Source organism: Trichosporon asahii (assembly GCF_000293215.1).
Source record: "Trichosporon asahii var. asahii CBS 2479 unplaced genomic scaffold scaffold00005, whole genome shotgun sequence".
NCBI classification, from domain to species: Eukaryota; Fungi; Basidiomycota; class Tremellomycetes; order Trichosporonales; family Trichosporonaceae; genus Trichosporon; species Trichosporon asahii.
Window position 1 is genome coordinate 460,968 of NW_014040919.1, and position 19,124 is coordinate 480,091.

Genomic DNA, 19,124 nt, shown 5'->3' on the forward strand with positions numbered 1-19,124 from the left:
TCCCCCGGCACCACCTACGCGAGTCTAGTCCCATCCGGGGGTGCCGAGGATGGACAAGCTCTTCCGGTACGTTTCTCCACCACGCTCACTCTCCCATGAGCTCCGCTCCAGCATACCATCTGCCCATCCTGTTCTGGTTTCTGACGTGCTTCAGTAAACGCACCGCAAAGAAGGCGGACAAGGACAGGCGCAAGCCTGCTCCCCTTCCAAAGGTCCCCCCGAGCCTCAATGTCGACATCCGCAACTCGCTCATCCTCCCGGGGTAAGTGGCTCCCCAGTTCCGAGGCGGTGGCTAGTGTGCATGAGCTGAACCTGGTTGTACGCGCTGTCCGACGCGCCGGCCAGGTGGCCTCATGTCCGGCATGCCGAGTCCGAGCACCCATCTTCACATTGAGCACAGCCCTGACGCCGCAGATTATCGGAGCGCTTCTCCCTCCTGCTCCCGGGCATGTCGGCCGTCGACGAGACCTCGGTGCGCGACCTGCTCGCCCAGCAGCGCGCGCGTGGTCAGGGCCCGGCGCTGACAGAGGAGGAGGAGGAGCTCGTCCTCGCCGAGCTGCTCCGCGGTCGCCAACAGGAAGAGCCCGACAAGTCCGCTGCTACGCCCGCCGAGAAGATCGACAAGGACAAGACGGCCGACAAGGAGAAGACGGAGAGCCGCAACGACCTGCCGTACGCCAGCATCGTGAACCGCAACAACTCGACCGCGTCTGTCTCTACCGGATTCACGGGGTACACCGACTGGGACGGAAATCCGCCCTCCTTCGACTCGCACGACTGGGCGTCGACACACACGGCGCGCGCTGGCGGCATGGTCTCGTCCATCTCTGGCACCTCCTTCCGGTCTGACGGCACGCACATGAGCCCGTCCGAGAGCAACCACGGCCATCTCCCCTCGTCCAACTCGCACAATAGCATGAAGCAGTTCCACAAGGAGCGCGTCCAGGCGAGATCATACGGTTTCACCGGCAGCGCCAGCTTCCGCGACAACAACTACCTCCGCCAAGTCCAGAAGGCGAAGGCGAACGGGTCGATCGACGCGAAGGACTCGTACGCCAACTCGTTCAAGTCACCCCGCGCCAACGGTCACGCCCTTCCCGAAGAGGTCAGCCCGAATCCATCCTCCAACGGCAGCTCGATGCCCACGGCGACGTCGCTGTCCGTATTGTTCAGCGGGTTCAACACCGCGCCATCGCCACAAGCTGGGTCTGCATCCCTGAACGGCCACGAGTCGACCAGCCCTTACAGCGCCAAGAGCCGGGAACTGTCCGTCAACGGAGAGCGCTCGTCCGAACACAGCAAGAGCCCGATGTCGACGATGAGCGACCAGCCGCTGCCCGAGATGCGCACCGTACCACAGTCTGACGACGAGGGCGCGCCGCGAGACACGCCAACGGGTCGCTCGACGCAACGCCAGTCGGTGCTCATGAGCATGAACCCACAGCAGATGAAGCGCGTGTCGCTGGCGCTGCTCGAGATCGAGACGCACCTCGGACGACAGCTGTCGCGGTCGGACGAGGAGCAGACAGAGGTTAATCTGAACGACAATGACGAGGAGCGCGAGGAGATTTTGGACGGGGACGACGAAAATGAGGACGACAGGGACAGGGTCCACTCACCCGTCCGCGGGCAGCAGCAGGGACACCATGCACAGCAGCCAGTCACAGACGTTCCGTCCCAGCCCGCCCAAGCACTGCCAACACAACAGCCGCAACAACCGCAACAACAGTCTCAACCACCGGCTATGCTTGACCGCCAAAACTCGACAGCGTCCACGACCTCGTCCGTGTTCCCGTTCACGGCGTCGCCGGCCTCGAGCGCCCACGTGTCGCGTGTCGGAACGAGCGAAACCCGCGCGAGCATCATCACTAACGACGCCAGCGGCAGCGGCAACGGCAACGGCAACAACGGAGACGCCACTCCTACAATTGGATCCCTGCCGTCATCTCCCCGCACGCTCGATTTCCAGCGCCATCTCTCGTCACATTCGTCCCATGCGTCCCATGGCTCACAGTCACAATCTCAGTCGCATCAAACTTCTTCATCGCACTCTCCACAATACACGCACAACCCCATGCCCTCGACCTCGTCCGTCGGCACAGAGATCGACAACAACAACCCGGACCTCATCCCCCAGCCCGTGCTCAAGCCCTACCGCCCCCAGCCCGTCCGTGCTACCCCGACCCCTGTGCTTGGTGCTTCGAGCGGTTACGTTCCGGGGCAGCCTCGCCCCGTCGGGCGCGCCAACGGCGGCAACTCGATCTCGTCCATCGCGTCGTCGGCGGCGCCGCTCGGCCTCACCTCGCCCATCAGCTCCCCCGTCGCCCTGAGCCGGACAAGCCACGACGGCCCTGCCCGAGCACCCGCTAGCGGCCAGCAATTGTCCCGCGCGATCTCGACGCATTCCACCCACTCGCAGCAGTCGACACGACCGCGGCCAACGTCCAACACTCGCGGCTACGTTCCGCCTCCAGGCGCTCTCGCATCGCGTCAACACCCCGGCCATGCGCAGAACCACTCGATTCACAGCTTGACCGAGAGCATCGGCGCCGCGTCTGTCTCCCCGCACCTTGGAAAACAGAAACTCACCCCCGAGCCCAACGGCCATGCGACCGAGTACCTCGACGAGTCGGAGAGCAGCGAGCCCGAGCGCCGACCCGAATCGCACGCCCGCTCAGTGCCGTCGGTGCCGTCTACGGTCCGCTCGTCGGCCCAGAATCTCAGCCCGCCGAACGCCTCTGACGCCGAGGACCTGACGCCGCCGCCATCACTTGCCGAGCTCGCCGCGCCATCGTCTGTCCGCTCGTACGGGCGCACAGCGTCAATGAATTCGTTCTCCTCGACGTTCAACAACTCGCCCGACCTCGACAGTAACTCGCCGTGGGACGCGATCGTGAATGCGGAAAAGTCGCCTCTCGACAGCATGCAGTACTGGGCCCAGTCGGAGCAGGACCGCAACCAGCTCGACCTCCTCAAGTCCATCAGCGGCATGGGCAAGGAGGACCTGGCGCTGATCCAGGGCCAGCTCGTCGAAAAGGCCAAGGCCGACGGTGCCGACGGCGAGTCGCCCATCACTGAGCCTTCGACGGAGTCCTTGCCTTGGACGCCATACGGTGGGCCGAACATTGACGACTCGACGGAGCACATTCCCATCCCGCCGAGCTTCATGAACGTCACGGACCTGCCGAAGGGCCCGCCGCCACCGCGTCCCCCGCCGCCGTCCGAATCACCTGCCATCTCGATCCCGACATCTCCGCCTTCGTCGGCTGCTCACGGCCGCAACCCGTCGTCGCAGGTGCAGTCGCCGATCGACATGGGCGGATCGATCTCGAGCCGCAACTTTGAGTTTGTCGGGCCCGTGACGAGCCGCAAGGGATCGCAGACGTCGCCGAACGATGTTAGCGGGTCTATCTCTGGCCACGAGCGGATGGTCTCCAACGCCATGACCGAGTCTGAAGCTGGCCACGGCGGCGATCACACGCGCAATGTGTCCAACAGCCGGAAGTGGCTCGATGACGACCCGACCAAGCGGCGCGACATCGAGGAGCGTATCCGTGGCGCGACGACGGACCTGTTCCGCGCACCCTCGCGCAGCGCACACAAGCGGCATCTGTCGAAGAAGCAGATTCGGGCCATCGGCGATCCGACGCTGCTCTCGACCTCGCACAACGTGCCGTGTACGCCGATCGTGTCGACGCTCAAGCCCGAGGACAAGGCCAAGCCGCTAAAGAAGGAGAAGAGCATGCGTTGGCGCAAGCTGAGCAGCTTTGGCGGGAAGAAGTCGAGTGTGTCGGACATGCCACCGCCGCCGAACCCGATTCCGAAGTTGCAGCCGGCCAACGCGTCGCCGACGCCTTCGCCGACGCAGGTCGTGCAGCTCAAGTCGAAACACGAGATCATGAAGGCGCAGCAGCGTGCCAAGACTGCGGACTCGGTGTCGCCCGACTTGACCGAGTTCAAGTTCCCCCGTGCGCCGAGCACGACGCCGAACGGCCAGGCGAACGGACAAACGTCGCCCTCGCCCTCGGCCAAGAAGGAGGCAAAGCCGCTGCCCACTCACGAGCGGACGGCGTCGACCGCGCAGTCAGCGTCGGTGCACGATCGCTCCGCATCGTCGAGCACGCAGCTGACGCAGATGACGCAGCGCACGACGACGTCCAAGCGCTCTCCGACGGCGAAGATCCGCTCAGGCTCGACGTCGTCTGCCAAGGTCCGCTCCCCCTCGTCATCGATCAGCCAGCAGACACCTCCCGCGACGCGTGCGCCGTCGGCGGCACAGCGTTTCCCGGCCACGCCGAACGATTTCGCCCCGGTCGACGACACAGAGGACGACACGATGCGCCCGTACTCGCGCCAGCGGGGCCACAGCCGTCAAGCGTCCGACGCCTCGGTCGCGATCTCGACGTTCATGGAGGCCGGTCGCAGTCTCGGTATCGAAGAGAACCGGCTTAGCCACATGCTCGCTCAGACCGGGTACGAGCGTCCGGGCACGGGCATGTCGATGCGCTCGCGCACGCACTCGAGGAGCAACACGCCGTCCTTCTCCATGCACTCGCCGCCAATGTCCCCCGGCATCACTGGGTCCAGGTTTGGCAGCATGAGTTCTGCGGCCAACGGGCCCTGGAGGATCCCTTCGCCTGTGGCCGAGGACAAGGAGCGCGACACGCCGCAAGTCGTGCGGCGCACGATCGTGGTCCCAGACGACGGCGAGTCGCACCGCGGCGACTCGTTCCGCCAGTCAAGGTATGACTCGATGTATCGCCCGTCGATGGACTCGTACCGCCGCAACGACTCGGTGTATCGTCCCTCGATGGACTCGTACCGGCCTTCTCTGGACCTGCGCCCGTCCACCCCGCCGCTGCAGCTGCAGCGCGCCGAGACGAACCAGTCGGCGCACTCCGTCTCTCCGGGCAGGCCAGGAATGGTGCGCGGCAACTCGATCCGGCGCAAGCCCGTGCAGTGGGCGAGTGGGGACCAGGAGCTGATCTCGAACTCTCCTCGGGGCCCAGGCCACGGGCGCCAGCTCTCCGAGGCCAGCGAGGCAGAGGAGGAACTCCACTTCCCCCCGCCCATAAACTTCAACGACAGCACGCGCAGCGCCCGCTCGTCCATGGGCCCCTCGGTCAACGGGAGCATCTACGACTATTACTCTGGCGACCGGGACAGTGTGCGGGACAGCGTCGCCGGCGGCAGTATCGCCGGCGGCAGCATGGTCGGTCCGCGCGCGTCCCAAGCAGTCGAGATTACGGAGTACAGCGACGGGCGCGTGATCTGGAACGTGGTCAACGCGCCGCGCAACGGGGACGACCAGCGCAGCTCGGTGCTCTCTGCGTCGGAATCGCAGGCCTCGGAGTCGAGGACCGCGACCTGCCGTGGCGCGTCGGCCCGACCGAGCGGCTGGACTGGATGCGGCCCGAGACGCGCGTGTACTACACCTCGTCCGCGGACGTGGGCGACCTCATCGACCAGCTGAGCTCGGACCTGGCGGGCGCATCCAGGGGCCGGATCGACATCCGACCCAGCAGTCCGAGGGAGTACGGCGCCGATCTGGAACCCGTGCCGTCCCCTGCTGGACTACCCTTGGCTTACGCCAACAGTCCGCTCAAGGGGAGCAGTCTCAGGTACCCCGTGCCCGATGCGGGAGAGCGCGTGTCCTACGGCACGAGCGAGGAGGGCGAGAAGACCGTCGAGGACCGTCTGCAGGCGCTTATGGACCGGCTGAAGGCGGCGCCGGGGGGTGTGGGGCGCGCGCCCTCCCGGACGGCAGTGTGAGCGGAGCGAGTGTGAGTGTCGCTTGTGGGCGCTACGGCGCTACGGCGCTGCACATGGAGAACGACGGAGGAGACGGAGGAAGGTTATGGACACTATCATGGCGATGATCTATGATCTCTTAATGCGGTAGATATTTATTCTGTATGTAAAACTGTATGCCCCTAAAAATGCCGCAACATGATTTTATCGACACTGGGCTGCTGCTTGCTGCTTCGACTACCTCTGCAGGATCACAATGCATTTCTGATAAACTTGTAACGTAGCAAAAACAATATTCTATGCCTAGCAATGCGGCATTGCTCTATCCAAACCATCCAAACCATGGGCCGGACTGCTCATCCATCTCTATGCTAGCCGGCTGGCACGAGCCTCACGCCTCACCGCCCCTGCTCGCTCGATCCACCATCACCTCTGTTTTTGCCTTCGGCTTTGCCTTCGGCTTCGCGCTTCGCGCTTCAGCCTGCGCTTCAGCCTTCAGCCTGCGGCCTGCGGCCTGCGGCCTAGACGCTTTGTTTAAAACGGCACCCGTGCCATCTCGCCCGTGGCCAAAATGTCGTCGTCAAAGATATCGTCGTCCTCGTCATAGTTGTAGTTCTCGGGCTCGCTCCGCTCGCTCCGCTCCTTGGTGCCCGTCACGCTTCCCTCTGTGCTTTGGCGGCCATCGCGGCCGTCCTCGAGCCAACTCTCCGGGAACGCGGCGCCGTCGTCAAAGCTTCCCGGCATGCTGGCCGGAGAGGAGGGGCGGCGGATGTGCCGCTTCCAGTCCTCCTCAGCGTCCTCCTCTGCCTCGTCGGCGGAGGACAGGTCCGTCGATGTGATGGCCGGCCCGATGAGGGGACTCGAGGGACGGGTCGAGGGGTTGGAGGTCGGCGAGGCCGGGCGCGGCGTGCTGTCGGCCCTACTTGAGCGGCGGCCGAGACCGGCCAGACGGCCAATGTACGACAGGCCTGAGCGGGCGCTCCCGTCCGAGCGGGCAGAGAGCGCAGGTGACGGCGGGCTGAGGTCGGGCAGCTGGATATCCGGCAGCGGGTCGCGCCAGTAGTTGAAGTCTGTGTATTCCGGCTTGGCCTTGGTCTTGACGGGAGGGAAGACCTCGTTGACGAGGTCGTTGAGGCCGACGTAGCTCCCCTTGTGTGCTGATTGGAGGAGCTCCGTCTTGATGATGCCCGTCGAGTCGATCGTGTAAATCTTGCCGCTCCCTATGCCTACGGAACGATAGCTCATCGCGTCCGTGATTCGGTTGCCAAAGCCGGCGAAGAAGGCGTCCTTCGCGTGCGGGCCGAAGAGGCGCTGGATGTCGCGCAGACACGCCATCTTGAACAGCTCGGGCTTGCGCAGGATCACCTCCCGGTGCAAGCTCGCCATGAGCCGGTCGGGGCTCATGATCACCGGCCCCTCGGGCATGCGGTAGTCGCCCTGCACGATCGTCTTGAGGTACTCGCGCGTACTGTCTGCCTGTCCGATGGCACGGGCGGTGAGGTAGATGATCTTGTACCCATTGTTGCAGATGTCGGTGTACAGGTTGGCAATGCCGATGTGCGTCCAGTCGCGCCCGATCGCGGCAAAGACGTGGCCCAGGGCGTCGGATCTGCATGTCAGCTTGGCGAAACCCACAGAAAGCTCTGCTCACTTCGTAATCGTCCCGTCAATGTCGGAGATGACGATCTGGTCCGTGTCCTCCCACAGGAAGATGCGCGCGGACACGACAGCGAAACCAGAGTACGAGCTCGTGACGGAGAACTGGATCGTGTTCGGCCCAGGCTTGAGGTTGAGCTGCTTCAGCTGGTCCGACGACAGACGGAGCGTCTTGGCATAGTGCTTCCCGTCGTCGGGCTGCTGCTCCGACTCGGTGTCGCTCTTCGGCTCGCCCTCGTCCTTCTTCTCCTCCTTGCTCTCCTTCTCCTTGTCCTTATCCAACACGGCCTGCGCACTGACAGTCCGCGAAATGGCGGGCTCGGGCGAGGCAGGCTCCTCCGTCCCACGGCGCCACCACCGACTCCACCCATATCCCCCCTGCCGCTTGGGCTCGGGCTGCTTGCGCTCCGTATTCTTCAGCGAGCGGCGGTAGATACTGAGAGCGAAGAGGAGGTGGTACGCCGTCTTCCACGTAAAGTACTTGCCGTCAAAGTAGACCGTGAGGCGGGGATCGTCGGCGATGCTGGCGTCGGCCATGAAGCGCTCAAAGCTGACGCGTGCATCGACGAATTCATGCACCTCGTCATCGGTCGCTTCCCCGAACGGCGCAAAATTCTCGTCCCCGCACAAACTCAGCTCGAAAAGGTGCTCCCGCCCGTCGAGCGAGAGCGCAAACGTCCACGGATCCTCCTCCACGCTGTGCAGGTGCGCGCGGGGCACGAGGGTTGCGCCATCGGCCGGCGCAACGGGTAGGGACTCGGAGCGGTGCGCAGACGGGCGCACGTCCGCCTCTTCGCCCTCCGGAATCTTGCCCCAGTCCCAGGCATAGTCCATCTGCGAGTTGGCCGCGCCGGTTGGCGACGTCGGGCGGCGCACGTCGGGCGGCTCGGACGCCCCCCGGTCGAATCGGCTCCTAGCCGGGGACTCGGGGCGAAGCAGGGGCGGGGATCGCGGGCGCTCGCCCTCGAGCGACAGCGCGGCCATGGACGCGGGGAGATCGCCGCCGTCGCTCGCCATCAGGTCGTCGACGAGCGCCTCGACCTGCTCGTTTGTCACGCTGTCGGGCTGGGGACGCCAGGGCGGCGAGTTGGGCACGACGGGCGAGCTGGGCCGGGCGTCGGGCGTGTCTCCCGGGGCGCCGCCGGCTTCCAAGTTGGCGTCACCGTCCGACTCGTGCCCCTTTGCGCCGTCCGGCTTGGGTGACGACGACAGCGACCGCCGCTTGCTCAGCTTCTCCTTGTCGTCCCCGTGGAACCCGTCCATGTCGAGCACAATGTCCTTGCCGTACTTGACGTCGGGGCCGTCATGGGCGCCCTTCGGCACCTTGGGCAGCTTCATGTCCTCGTGGTCCGAATGCATCAGGTTCAGGCGGTAGTCGCGGATAGGCAGCGTCGTGTCCTCGCCCGGCTTGGCCTCGAGCGGGTTCGGTGGCTGGTTGTCCTTGCTAACGGTGGAGGAGTGGCGGCGGTGCCGCGCCGAGCCCGGTTTCGGCGGCGCGCCGTTCAGAGGCGAGATCGCCGAATCGTCCTCGCTCTCGTGCCCGTCGTGGCTCTTCAGCGAGTCGCGCTCGACGCCCGAGTCCATCGAGTCGTTCAGGTCCAGTGGCTCGACCTCCTCGAGTTGCGTACCTGTGTCGCCGTGTCCTTCGTGGCTGACCTGCTGCTCCGTCGCGCCAAACGGCTGCTTTGTGATCGACGAGGAGGCGATCTCGGCGGGCTCCACTTTCGGCGTGTGGCCGAGGTGCTCGTCCTCAGCCTGCACGTTAGCGCAAGGTTGGGCCGCAGAGATCAATACCGCGACCACTGCCTATCGGCAGTGCTCGCTCACACTTACATCCGTAGCCATAACCACAGGACTCGTCATAAGTTCCTCCGGCACCTCCTCCTCCGTCTCGAGGACGAAGAACGCCTCCCCCGTCTCGCCAACCTTCATGCTGAACGGCGCAACATGCGGCGGCGGCAGATTATTCGGCAACCGCAGCGTGACGCGCTTCTCGCCCGCGCGCAGGACCTGCAGTTTGCCGAATCGGACGTGGAAGGGGGAGCAGTTCAGGATCTCCTCGCCGGTCTGTCGTTAGTGGAAGGTCGTGGGGCGTTGTGAGAGAAGGAGGGGGCGGAGGGAATGGAGGGAATGAAGGATCTGGGCTATGGCGCTCTGAGCCGAAGGAGAGGAGCGCTTGAGGACTTACCTCCTCATCATGCGTCTTGACGACGATGATATCAATAGCGCCGGACAGAGTGGCGGGGTTGATCCCCGAATCTTGTCGTCAGCTCCATCAAGGTTTGGACAGCTCACAGTAGTTGTACGCTCTGGAGAGGTACTGCATGATGCCCTCCTTGCTCCTGCCGGTTGATGGGCGCTACAGACAGCGGGCGGTCGGCGGTGTGCGTGATGGCGGACCGTCGAGTGCCGGAGCGACAGACGGAGGGACAGACGGAGGGACAGACGGAGGGGAGAAAGGTGGGAGGAGAGAAGAGGGGAGTGTGAGAGAGTGTGAGTGTGAGTGAGAGCGGACTGATGAAAGGCACCGAGCGAACGTGCCCGGGAGTCGGGTGGTGCGAGTCGTCCTGCCGGTCACAGCGGTCACAGTCGTGGCGGGGTATACAGGCGAGCTTTCGAGCTCAAACCCAATATCGTCGAGCCGTGCCGCTCTCTAGTTTGGTGATAGACGATGAAATGTGGAAGTGCACCGAAGTAAAAGTGTCAAGATGAGAAGCCACCCAAGGACGGCAAGGACGGACTGATTGTCCATCCATGCACGCACTGAGCAGCGGTCGGTCACTACTACCCGCGTCGGCACACGGTGTGATAACGTCAGTGGCACAAAGAGGGGGCCCGGTTAAGGCGGACACCGACCGGAGCCCGCTTACACTTCAGTTTACCGTCAAGACTCCCAACCCTGGTCCATGAGCCGATACTGGAAGCTAACGCTGACCCACTCCGACTCGGCTCTCGGTCGTCTTATGCATAACCCCCTTCCCTTACAGCACCCTCAGCACATACTCGCCGTTCATGCAGCCGGGAGGAACAACTCGCGGCTCGCCACGCGCTACGCGCTACGCTCGCCGTACTTGTCACAGATTATCCATCGCTTTAATAATCCCTTTACACTAGTGCAAAAATAAAATGTCTGCCGTGCAGCTGTGCACTCTACACACTACAGTACAACGGTTTGTTCGCCGATTGGCGATGCGGTGGGGGATGGGTTCGTTTAGGTGGTGCTTTGGTTAGGGGGAGAGGGAGGGTGAGGTAGGAGAGTAGATGGAGAGGGGAGGTAGGAAAGGGAGGGAGGGGGAAGGAGGAGTAAGGATAGATGATAGCAGGGTTGATTTTTAGATGTCGCTGGCGTATGTTGGAAGGAGTCATTGATCTGTAGGGAGCTCCGCATCGCCCCGTCTCGCTGCGCTCGGCTCTGCTCAGATCTGCGAAGCAACGGGCTCCTGTATCGGCTCAAGGAAGGAGCACATGGCGATCCCATACCGCCCGTCCTCGGCGCGGCAGACGACCGCGCCGTCATTCTCGACCCCGAGATGCGCATAGGGAAAGTTGGGGAGGACAGCGACACGGCCAATCTCATGGCGCACCTCTACCTCGTGCCCCACCTCGAGCGTGAGGAAGGGCAGGCCCATGAATTTGCGGTCGCCCAGCTGTTTCGGGTCGAATTCGGCCACGACGGCGCACGCATAGTTGATCCCTGTTGCGGCCCAGGGGTCGCCGTCGACGTCCGTCACGCTCGACCGGGGGCTGGAGGAGGATGTCGCTGGCGCCAGGTCTGTTGGCGTGTTCTCCATGGGAGAGTCGACCTGCGCATCGTCCAGGACGGCGCGGTACGGCTTGCCGCCCATGCCGAAGCTGTCAAAGAGGAGCGGAGTGCTCTCGGTGTGGATCCGGGGGAGGCCGAAGGAGAGGCGAGAGGCGATTTCCTCCGCAGTTGAGTCGTGCGAGAGCGTCTTCTCCAGCTGGGACTGGTGCGAGCGCGGCGACAGCGAGAGGCGCGAGTCCTGCGTCAGCGCCGAGGTCTGCGACCGTTGCGAGTCGCCACTCTGCTGCGACTGCTGCGACTGCTGTGTGTGCGACGAGAGGCGGTCCTCGGACGTCGCGACCGAGAGCGTGTGCTCGTTCGCCTTGCGCTCCATGAATCCCTCGGGCATGGGCGGGCGCAGGCTGCGATGGCCCTTCTTCGCGCTCCCGTTGCGCTGGCTGTTGCGCCGGATAAGCGATGCGAACCGCGACGAGCTCTCCGAGTCGGATACGGCTGTGGATTGCCCGCTGAGGGAGCGCGATCGGCGCCGGTTCGCGCGCTCGTCGCCCGAGTCCGACGTGTGCTCCGCCCGCGACTCGGAGCGCAGCTGCTCCGTCCGTGACTCGGCGCGCATGCCGTTGCGCGACTCGCTGCCTGCTCGAGACTCGTTGCGCGACTTTGGCCGGGTGATGAACGACGGCGCATGTCGCAGATTCGGGGAGCGCAGCTCGGTACGACTCGTCGACCGGCTGCCGGGACCTCTACGCGACTCGCTTCCTTCACTATGCCGCACTGAGAGTTAGTCACGCAGGTCACATCTAACTCACTGAAATCCGCGCTGGTTGTTAAAAGCCCCTTTGCAATGTTATTGGGGGCCAAGAACTTGTCCAGCCATGCCTTGTGGATACCGCGGGCTGTCGAAATGTCAATCGGGACCTCTTGAATCTCACCAGTCTCAGTGAGCCTACTCTCGGTAGGCTCGCTGAGGAACTGGGTCGTGAATGCGCGCGTAATGTCGCGCATGTTGCCATAGTACCGCGTCTGCGCCATCGTCAGGGCGCACACTGCGACCTCGAAAATCTTCGAGTAACTCTCCAAGAAGACGGGGAGCTCCTCGAGAAGCTGCGTGTGGATCGCGACATAGTCGGTTGCTTCCTGAATCATGAGGCGGTCAATCGACTTCTTTGCGTGTCGGTGCGCCTGGTACCGGGCGTAATCGGCAGACTTGCGGTTCAGCCGATCTATAATGGCCAGCGGATTGCGCGCAGCATCAATCATCTTGCCCAGCGTGGCGAGGACCGAGTTGTTGATGCGGTCATTCATCTCCTGCCAGATCGTGTTGATGCAGCTGTCGAGCACAGACTTGTACGCCGCGACCTTGGCTGCCCGGACATCGTTCATGACCCGTCCTTCAAGCGTGTACCAGCGCAACAAGTCGAGGTTGGTGTCGCGACCGTTGAGCAACAAGACCTTGTTCGAGTTGACCCATTCGACGACCTCACGAGTCATGCGGCGGACTTGCTTGTCACTGTTCTCGAGCTTTGAGACGAGCTCCTTAAGCTGCGCCTGCGCGTAGGGTGTGATCTCGGGTGGGCCACTATCGCCGCCAGCGCCGTTCAGCCTGTCCTTCTTGAAACGCCGCAGGTTCAAGAGTCGGCCGCCTGATCCGGCCTTGGGATCCTTGACGAGGCTGATCGTCGATTGCGACTTGCTCATGACGCTGCTGATAACGTCCTTTCGTCTCTTGGCCTCGTCAATCTCGAGCGCGAGCGTGCGCGCTCCTTCGGCCGCCTTCTGGATACAGTGGTAGTCGGGATGCGAGGGCGTCGTGCACGCCAAAAGATCCTCAAACAGCAGCGGGTACTTTGTGATTCGCTGCACGGGCTTGATCAACATCGAATCGAGGTTCCAGGCGTGCGTGTGCGACTTGACTTGTCCCCAGCAGTCGTTCAGGTACTGGGCGTATCCGGGGTCCTGCTGCAGCTCGAGTAATCGCTTGGACGCTGCAGCCTGACGTGAGCAGTAGAATGTGTACAGCGGGCGCAGGCGTGGGAGCTGCGGTCAGCCACTTTGTCTCACACAGTTGTGTGCTTACCATCTTCATGAAAACCTCGCCTAACCTGTCGCCGACACTGTCAACACCGGGCGTGCCAGGATCACTGTCCGCGTCCCCGATCGCTTGGTCAAACTCCTTTGCAAGCTCATCAGAGATGTACGCGAGCTCGTTGATGTTGAGGAAAACGGCCTTGATGTCCCAGGACGACAGCGGCTTGCCCGACTGCGGGTTCATTATACCGCCCAGTCTCGTGAAACCGTTGTTTGTCGATGCCGACGCCGGAGCCGACGAGTTGGCAGGCGACTGTACCGGCGGAGTGACCATTTGGAACGAGGACGACGATCCGCCAGCAGACGACTGGTACATGCCGTCCATGGAGCCATTGCCCTGGTGGTGCCCCTCCCGTTCCTTCGGGCTCTTCAGCACAGGCGACATGAGACCACTCCATGCTTGGGCCCATGCCGAATCCTGCCCACTCATCCGTCGCTCCTGGTGGTGTCGCTTGCCCTCGACCCGGCCGTGCTCGTCTGCGGCCAGACCGTAGGACGGCCGACGTGCGTGCCCGCGCTGGGGCTGGACAGCCTCGACACCTGGCGTGCTGGCACCCGGCGTGCTGGCGTTTGAGTCGGCCTCGACTGCTGTCGACCCTTGCGAAGACAGTCCTGAGTCAGTCCGCAGCACACGACCGACATAGGCGTCGGTGATTAACGCCAGATCGTTCGCATGCGTTCGTTCCGTGTGGGCGATCTCGCGAATCAGGTGCGCACGGCGAGACAGACTCGGTGAGATGGGCGACGGCAATGGCGAACCGGTAATGACCATGCTCTGTGGTCGTGGCGAGTGACCAGTCGTGTTGCTCCTGCCGTCCGGGCCAGGTCCGCGCATTCGAGGTCGAGGGACGAGATGGTCATGGGACTCGGTAGTCGTCTGGCTTGCCACTGATGCCGGCGACTCTTTGCGCACGAGGGTGGGCATCGAAGGCGATCGCGGTGGTGCCGTATTCTGCTGGGCATGCTGGGGGCGCGCAGGCGTCGTGGGTGTGCGTGGCGAGAGCGGCTGATTCGGGCTGGGCAGCGGCAGCTCGGGAAGCACCTTGCTGTGCACGTCGAGATTCAGCGGCGTAACGCGTGGGAGTGACGTTTGCTTCTTGAGCGTCGTGTGGGGGCAGTTGGTGGGCGAAGGACAAAGATCGCAGAGGGCGGTCGGGCTGCTGATGATTTCGTCGTCCAACGACTCGCGCTTGTCGTACATGGTCGCGTCCTCCATGATGCCGGCCTCGGATCGTCCCAGAAGGCTGTCGGTGGTGGAAACCGAAGTTGAGATGGTGGAAGCCGTAGAGGTGGACGCATCCAAGAAGCTGGTTGGGCGAGAAGCGCTCCCTCCCGAGCTGACGACCCAAATGTTCTGGTTTGAAGCTGGAGCCGATGGCGGTCCCGAGTCGTCGAACGGAATTGGCGACGCTAAGAGCGACGACGACAAATCTTTGGCGAACGGTTGTGCTGAACTTTCTGCAGGGTCCGAGCGCGCGGTGAGGGGAATGCCGCCGTACGTGTTCTGGACTGGAGCGAGGATGGCCGCTGCCAGCGCTTGCTGGGAGGGCACCGCAACCGAAGGCGACGTGCGGGGCTCGGACGAAGTTGACGACGCAGTGGTAACAGCACTGGGCTCTTCAGTAGTCGCACTGTCAGTTGTTTGGTTTGCTTCTTCGGCACGGGCCGTAGCTCCCGATGACTCGCTGGCCGGTGGTTGGCTTGAGGAACCTGAGGTTGAGGGATCCTGTTCAGGGAGCTGCAACGTCGTCGACACGTGGTGGACACTCGACGGGCGTTGAGGAACGGGCGGAATGTTGTCCGGCAGTTTGGGTACAGGCGGGACTGCACCAGTGTTCGTGCCAGAACGAAGCCTACCTGTTCGTGGACGAAGGGGACTCTTGGCCGGAATGATGGGAACGGCTGCCGGTGGCACGGCTGACGCTTGCGGGCCCGGAATGGGTGGAGGGCTGACGACACGAATATTGTGCGAGCTTGCGGGGGGAGGTGGGGGGTCGATGGTAAGCCCCGGTGACTTCCGGTCAGGACGTGGCGACGTTCGAGGCGCTCGCGGCGACTCGGATGCCTTGGCATTACGGCTGGAGTCGGGTGTCACCCTTCCGTTGGGGACGGGTGGTGTTGCTGCTGCGGGTGCAGGAACAGGCGTCGTTGGAGCTGGAACTGGCGCAACTTCTGGGGACCCGGGTGTCGCGGTCGAAGACACGGTTGAAACTGGACTCGTGGCCGCCTGATTCGAAGTAATCGGCAACGGGGGAACTTCTGTTTCAATCGGATCCGGGACCACGGTGGTTGTTGACCCTTGGGACGATGTGCTTGATCGGAGAGCAGCAGGGGGTTCCGGGGCGAGGCTGGTGGAGCGCGTCGGAGAGGTTGCGAGGGGAGGAAGGGGTGTCTGGGGAAGCGACTCGTTGCGCAACGGCAGGTTGAGCCCAACGGTATTGCTGCTCATTGGCGGGGAGAGGGGTGTTGTCGGCGAGTGTGGTGTGGTCGCTGTTCGCGGGGAGTGCGGTGACGGCTGGTCCTTTGGCGGTGTTGCTTGCGTGCCGACCTGCTGTTGGAAGCCATGACTTCGTGCAAGGGGGGAAGCGGGGAGGCTTGCAGACGAGAGCGACGAAGAGCGAGAAGGACGAGTTTCCCCGCGAGCGACACCGTTTGGGCGAGCAGGGCTATGATCGTCAACGTGCCGATGTCCATCGTCTACGTCAACCGAGGATGTCGAGGGCTGTCCAGGGGAGTGGGTCGCATCCGGTCGTCGGAACTGCGGTTCTGGCGGGGGGAACGTCGCATCAGCCCGCGCTGGCGGAGGCGGCGGCGGTGGTGGTGGGCTGGCGGGGCGCGAATCCGATGTTGCTCGTAATGACGCAGAGCGTAGAGGCAGGTCTTGATTGAACGCAGAACTGCCGTTTGGAAACCCAAATGCGGCGGGAGTACCGTTCGGTATCGGTGGAGAGGTAGGCAGTGGTGGATGATGCTGGGCAGAGAGCACGGCCGATGCTGCCGCCGACGACACGCGCGCTGGCGGCTTGACCGACATGGGGCGCGCACGGGGCGAAGGAGTCAAGTTTGAGGTGGGAATGTGTGACTTGCGCCGTCCCAAGGAAGACGAAGACTTTTGTCTTCTTGGGATCCCGCTGCTGGGCGAAGGCGACGACGTCGTGCTCGTGCCTGCAACACTTGCGAGCGGCGGTGCAGCCCCGGGCGGCAGTGGAGGTGGCATTGGTGGAGCATGCCCTTCTCGATGGTGCGTCCTTGCGGCACGCCTTCCCTCTGCAGAAGACGTCCGTCGCATGGCCGACGCAGACGAAGACGCGGGGGACGCACCCCTGCCGATACCAGCCCGCCCCGTGGCCGCCGTGCTGGAACTGGGTACAGGGGAAGGAGTTGGCGTGACAGAGCTGCTTACGTTGCCCGAACTTGAGCCTCCTCCTCCTCCTCTGAAAACAGGAATCGCAGTCGGAATCGAGGACGACGGGCTCGGTCCGTTCTTGGCGACGTACTGCGAGTAGCGCCTGGATGAGTGCGGGATTGCGGCCGACATGGACTTGCGTGCGAGCAGCTTGTTGTGGACCGGGACGGGGAGAGACGAGGGACTTTGGGCGGCAGGGAAGTGCGGCGGCGCTGGTCCTGGCGCATGAGTAGGCGCAGGGGCGTTGGACCTCTTGTCACCTGAGCTAGATGAGCGGCTCAGTGCATTCTCAACGGGAGACGGGGCAAGCTTTGGGATGCGTGAGATACTCGTGTTGAGCTTTGGGGATGATGGCGGGGTGGCGAAGGCGGTAGTGGATTGGGAAGAGCCCGAGCTGAGCCCGAGCTGCGACGAGAGTCGGACGGGTCGTCCGGCCCCGCGCCGGGCGTCGGCGACATTGCTTGTTAGGCGTGGGCTGTTGCTGGGTGTGTTGGTTGGAGGGAGATATGATGGATAAGAATGATGCCGGTCGGGAACGACGTCTGTGTGTTGGGGAGGGTCGCGCCCTGTGGGATGGGGTTCGGGGGGGCGGCAGTGTGTGGTGATCACGGGGGTAAGGCCATGTGTGTGGATGTGGATGGTGAGAGAGAAAATGATGATGGTGAGTAGTGTCGCGGCGAGTATGCGAGTAGTTGGTATAGATGGATTCGGACACGGTGTGTGAGTAAGGGTGCATCCAAGCATGGGAGTGTGGGCTGCAGTGGACAGTGGACACGGGCTAGCTAGTCCAGGAGAGGGCTAAGGGACGGACATCAGAGGCGAGACTCTGAGCTCTGTGGGTGATTACGCGGACGGGAAGGCGTCGACCCTCACTGAGCTCACCATACGAGTGTGTGCCTTGGTGCCTCATCCAAACCGGAGACAATTGACAACCTGGCATCCACTCAATCTTTATTCCCCGCCCTGTCTCACCATCCATCCCCTCCCCCTCGACCCCCTCACATGCTCACATCCACTCCTCGCTCCCTCCTTCTTAAGCTTCCATTCACACCTGAAATAATCAACGCGGACAAGCTTCATCACTCCAGTGCACAATCATCCACCCACCCACCCAAAAGTAGTCATCAGGCGTCGTCAGTCATCCATCCATCCCCTCTGCTATTCCAGTTCCAGGGCCCGGCCATGAGCGGCGAGGGAGGGAGGGAGGGCGATCGTCGGATCGCGAATCCCCTCCCCCCATTTCAGCCCATTCACTCCTGTCCCCTCCAGGCCCCGAAGCCGCGCGCCCCTCAGGGACCTGTCTCTCTCTGCCACTGACTGGCCCTGGCCATCCTCTCTTTACGTAACACATCACGCAACAAACAAACCGCCGCCTGCCTGTCTGCCCCTTCCGGCAAGTCTGTCCTGTTTCGCAAATACCGCGTGGCACAACCTTCTGTTCCGCCACGTGAGAACCACATTGCTGGAGCGGATGCTAAATGGCCACACACTCGAGATTGTTGCTTTCAAGCAGTTACGCAACTCGATCTCCTCTCGACCTCCACTCAGGCCATCATGGAGGACACGAAACCGACACAGGCGCAGCTCGCACAGCCGAGACCAGTCGAGAAGCACAGGAGGCGTGGAGCGGTGAGTACACGAGTGCAGCGGAGCTGTAGCAGTTCGACGACTGCTTCACCTTCCTCGCCATTGTCTTCGCCAGTGACCTTCCCCCATGACCTTCCCCAACATCACTCAGAGCTATCGAGCAGAACGACAGCTAACTCCAGGCGCAAGAAGAGGACGCGACCAAGCTCCAGTTTGGAGGTATGCTCGCTTCCCACGCTTAGCTGACAGCAGACTTTGCCGCGAACGGAGAAGCACTCACGCTCGCCGAGGTGAGGCAGCTGCTGAGCATCTCGAGGGACCAGGTGGGCGCTCCCCCCGCGCCGGATAACAAGTGAGTCGCTGCGCTCTGAGGCCCGCAGGGCCGAGAGAGCGTCGATGAATAGGAGTGGTGTGTCGTCGCTGTTAGACTCGATGACCGCTCCTCGTCTCTCAAATACAGGAGTACATCTCCTCTCCAGCATAAACCTTGCCCAGCCTTTCGCCGCTCGCCGCTCGCTGACGCCCCAGAGTCTACAAATCCACCATCACCTACGTCGACGAGTTTGCCAACATGGACGCCAGCCTGTGCGAGGGCATGCGCGGCGCGCTGATGGCGCGTCCAGGCTTCCTGAACAATTTTGAGATTGCCCAGATCATGCACCTGCGCCCGGAGCGCGTCGAGGTTGCTGTCGCGCTCATCCCGAGTCTGGAGCGGTACGCACAGGGCGACGAGAGCGAGGAGTATCTCGCGGGTTTGTTGGAGGAGGTGCGGACGATTGCGCGGTATGGAGCGGGTGTTTAGGCGAGCGCAGCGAGCCGTGTGTTTTGACGGAGGATGGAGAGGCGCGGCGAGTATGAGACTATGTGCAGAGTGAT

General features: G+C 63.1%; 4 protein-coding genes across 4 annotated transcripts; 2 read left to right on the forward strand and 2 right to left on the reverse strand.

Annotated features, from left to right (window-relative positions):
- Positions 1–49: 49 nt before the first annotated feature.
- On the forward strand, positions 50–5,772 carry A1Q1_05446 (uncharacterized protein; the record flags this gene model as incomplete). The annotated part of the gene is made up of 4 exons (XM_014328084.1): positions 50–66; positions 155–262; positions 415–5,212; positions 5,257–5,772. The coding sequence occupies 4 exons, from the start codon at positions 50–52 to the stop codon at positions 5,770–5,772; spliced, it is 5,439 nt and encodes a 1,812-aa protein (XP_014183559.1).
- A 513-nt stretch (positions 5,773–6,285) lies between these two features.
- On the reverse strand, positions 6,286–9,339 carry A1Q1_05447 (nuclear elongation and deformation protein 1; the record flags this gene model as incomplete). Its single annotated transcript, XM_014328085.1, has 3 exons — positions 6,286–7,360; positions 7,403–9,162; positions 9,241–9,339. 3 exons carry the CDS (start codon positions 9,337–9,339, stop codon positions 6,286–6,288), a joined length of 2,934 nt encoding a protein of 977 aa, XP_014183560.1.
- Positions 9,340–10,823: 1,484 nt separating this feature from the next.
- A1Q1_05448 (uncharacterized protein) lies at positions 10,824–17,405 on the reverse strand (the record flags this gene model as incomplete). Its single annotated transcript, XM_014328086.1, has 3 exons — positions 10,824–11,926; positions 11,977–13,159; positions 13,245–17,405. The coding sequence occupies 3 exons, from the start codon at positions 17,403–17,405 to the stop codon at positions 10,824–10,826; spliced, it is 6,447 nt and encodes a 2,148-aa protein (XP_014183561.1).
- An 810-nt stretch (positions 17,406–18,215) lies between these two features.
- Positions 18,216–19,050, forward strand: A1Q1_05449 (uncharacterized protein; the record flags this gene model as incomplete). The annotated part of the gene is made up of 3 exons (XM_014328087.1): positions 18,216–18,290; positions 18,491–18,600; positions 18,777–19,050. The coding sequence occupies 3 exons, from the start codon at positions 18,216–18,218 to the stop codon at positions 19,048–19,050; spliced, it is 459 nt and encodes a 152-aa protein (XP_014183562.1).
- Positions 19,051–19,124: the final 74 nt, after the last annotated feature.